A 2843-nucleotide genomic window follows, 5' to 3' on the forward strand; every position below is an offset into this window, starting at 1 on the left:
ATGAAAGTACGTTTAGCTGCACAATTGTTAAGTTTAAGTACTTATGATGCTTTAATATATTTGTCCAAAAAGCAAGTACCTGGTTTTTCAGGTTGTGAAGCAACATCTGAATACATTAGAGTTGCAGATATGGTATTTGACATTCTAAATTCAAAAAAATTTTATGCAAAAAAAAAAACCTTTTTAAAGGAAAATTACTACCTGTTGAAAAAACTTTGTGAAGAGGGTAAAAAATACATTTTAGGCTTAATAGTTGCAGCCTATGATAGTGAAGAAAAACGGTGGCGTGCCCCTGTGCCCATTCTTCAGTCACCATGGTTCACAGGTTTTTTAGGATTTTTAACAGGAATTGATACAGACAGCCCTCTCTTTGTTTGAAACTTACATTCAGACTGACATTTTAAATTTTTTCCCTATGTATAAGCTAAGCCAGGACCACCTCGAAACTTTCTTCTGTGCAGTTAGGAGTAGAGGTGGTTGGAACAATAACCCTAACGTGAAACAGTTCATGGCTGCGTACAAGAGGCTCCTAGTGCAGGTTCAGTTGGGGGGTAAGAGGAATGCCAACTGCTGGCCCCTACACAGCACTAGGATTTTAAATATATCTACATCAGCTAAGCACAAACAATTCAATACTCATGATGTAACAGAGGTGGACTGCGAACCAGATGATCAGTTATTAGCTGATGATGACCGGCTAATAGCAGATCATGATCCATATGCTCCACTCCAAAGTTTATCGGCATTATCACCTTATGTTACAGATGTTGTTGAATATATTGCAGGCTTTGTGAGTAGGTCACTATCAGAAAGTCTGCACTGTGTTGTGTGCAATGCTGCTTTATATGGAAATTCAACAAACTCTGACCTCCTCAAAATAAAGAACAAGGGAGGCTTAGTGTTTGCATCTCGAGATGTTGTATCCATATGTAAATTAACGGAACAAATTTTTAGGGGCTACACCACCAAAAAAGTTGCATTGCGCAAAGCAATCCCTGTATATATTAATAAAATTAAGGCACGTATTACTTCTTCTATATTTAGTACATTAGATAAGGACCATGACTACTGTAATGACGCTTTAGACACCCACAGATCTCTACTTATGTCTTCTATAATTGACAAATATTTAGTAATAAGAATTTGTCATGACATTAAAAGACTGAATGAATCTGTGATAAAGAAAAATATCCGCCACACAATGACGAAAACAGTAGTATTCCAGGGGCAATAAAAAGCAATTCCTCCATAATTTTCTTTTTCTTTCTGGATACCTTGAAAAAGAAAAGCCACAATAAGTTCCCTCCCACGCAACACCTGAACCCTACACATGTAGGGATTTTGATTGATTGGATTTGATGGCTTACTTTATCTGTCTGTCTCAAAAAAAAGAAGAAAATACAGCAGAGAACGTTCATTCTGTGGCGTTTTTGCTGTACACTATCCTGTTAGACATTTACGAAAATCAATAAACGGCGCAACTTTTATTTAGCCAGGAGCTCAGATCGGCCTGAGGCTGGTCGATACACCTTCATCTTTGTCCGTTTTCATGTCAGTAATCGATTTAAGTTTCGGCCAAATACGCACAGATTTGTTAACTACATTAAATTCCGATCATTCCGTATCAGTTTTAAGAATTGGAAAACGTTTTATTTCATTTTTAATTTAAAGTTAAAAATGGGAGACCCCGCTCACCCTCATGCGCCGCCGTGTTTATAACCACAGTACATCTTTCAGAGTCGCTAATTCTACGATCGATGATGCCGGACGGGGAGGAAGTGTTTGGAAAGGCTTTGTTGGATTTTGTTGGAGCACTAGAGCAACCTGGAAACAAGAACGAGAAGAAGAAGAACCGGAAGAAAAGAGGAGCATCGGGGAGTCCAGAGGAAGAGGGGGTGGAGACAAGAAGCAAGAGGAACAGAAGAAGTTGAAACGAATCATGATCTGCATTTACACTGTCTAAGAGTTGTACTGTGAAGTTACGAAATTTATGATTTGTAGGATTTAATGATTTAATGATTGTACTGTCTGGTTTAAAACTGAAAAAACTGAAAAGAGGGATCAAATAAAAGCAACGATAATACAAGGGGGGGAGCACGGAGTAGAGGTAGGAAGAAGTTGGAGGAGTATCGCCGTCGGAGAGGGGAAGGGGCGGGCGAGAGAAGCAAAGTCTCTGAGAGCACGGAGTGGCGCCGGAGGCAGCCGCTGGCTGCGAGGACGGACGAAGTAGAGACGGCGCCGGAAGGCGCGTGGGATCGCTGCTCAACACAGCACCAACGGACAAGACGAATTTAATTATTTGACAGGGTTTTTAAAGCTTTTTAGCTTTTATTTTACTTTATAACAATACAATTGTATCCACCTAATTGTATAATTTTTCCTGTTAAATAAAAGTGTTTAAGAAAAAAAAAAGTGGTCAAGGCGACGGGTTCCTAACTCGGATGACCGAGGTTCGAGTCCCGGCAAAGGTAAAGTACTTTCCAATTAAATGTCATAAAATAAAATTACTACGGTGAAGTAGAGGAAGAGAGAGAGGGCCAGGGCAAGGTAACAATCGATAAAAACCATAAAGAAAACATTTTCCTTTTTGGCTATCGAAATACCGCTGCCACCCTCCCCGCACATCTCCTACCCTTTCTGTGAATTTTTGCGCTACCTGACTCGGGTGTCAGCGCCGCAGGCCTAGACAGGTGTATGCTAGGCGCGTCGCAGCGCAACAGTGTTTCGTGAAATGTCGCGAAGCCTGTTACGCGAGACGTGGTCTGGTGTACATCTACCCAGTTAACAGATGACAGACCAGCTATATGTACGCCAGACTACGTCTTGCGTAACAGGCTTCGCGA

At 40.7% G+C, this 2843-nt stretch overlaps 1 protein-coding gene across 1 annotated transcript; it reads left to right on the forward strand.

The window, feature by feature from the left end:
* On the forward strand, nucleotides 1-1234 carry LOC127750492 (uncharacterized). The gene is made up of 3 exons (XM_052272297.1): nucleotides 1-132; nucleotides 190-372; nucleotides 425-1234. Exons 1-3 carry the CDS (start codon nucleotides 1-3, stop codon nucleotides 1232-1234), a joined length of 1125 nt encoding a protein of 374 aa, XP_052128257.1.
* The last annotated feature ends 1609 nt before the right edge of the window (nucleotides 1235-2843 follow it).

Source organism: Frankliniella occidentalis, unplaced genomic scaffold (assembly GCF_000697945.3).
Source record: "Frankliniella occidentalis isolate FOCC.00 unplaced genomic scaffold, Focc_3.1 Scaffold198, whole genome shotgun sequence".
NCBI lineage: Eukaryota > Metazoa > Arthropoda > Insecta > Thysanoptera > Thripidae > Frankliniella > Frankliniella occidentalis.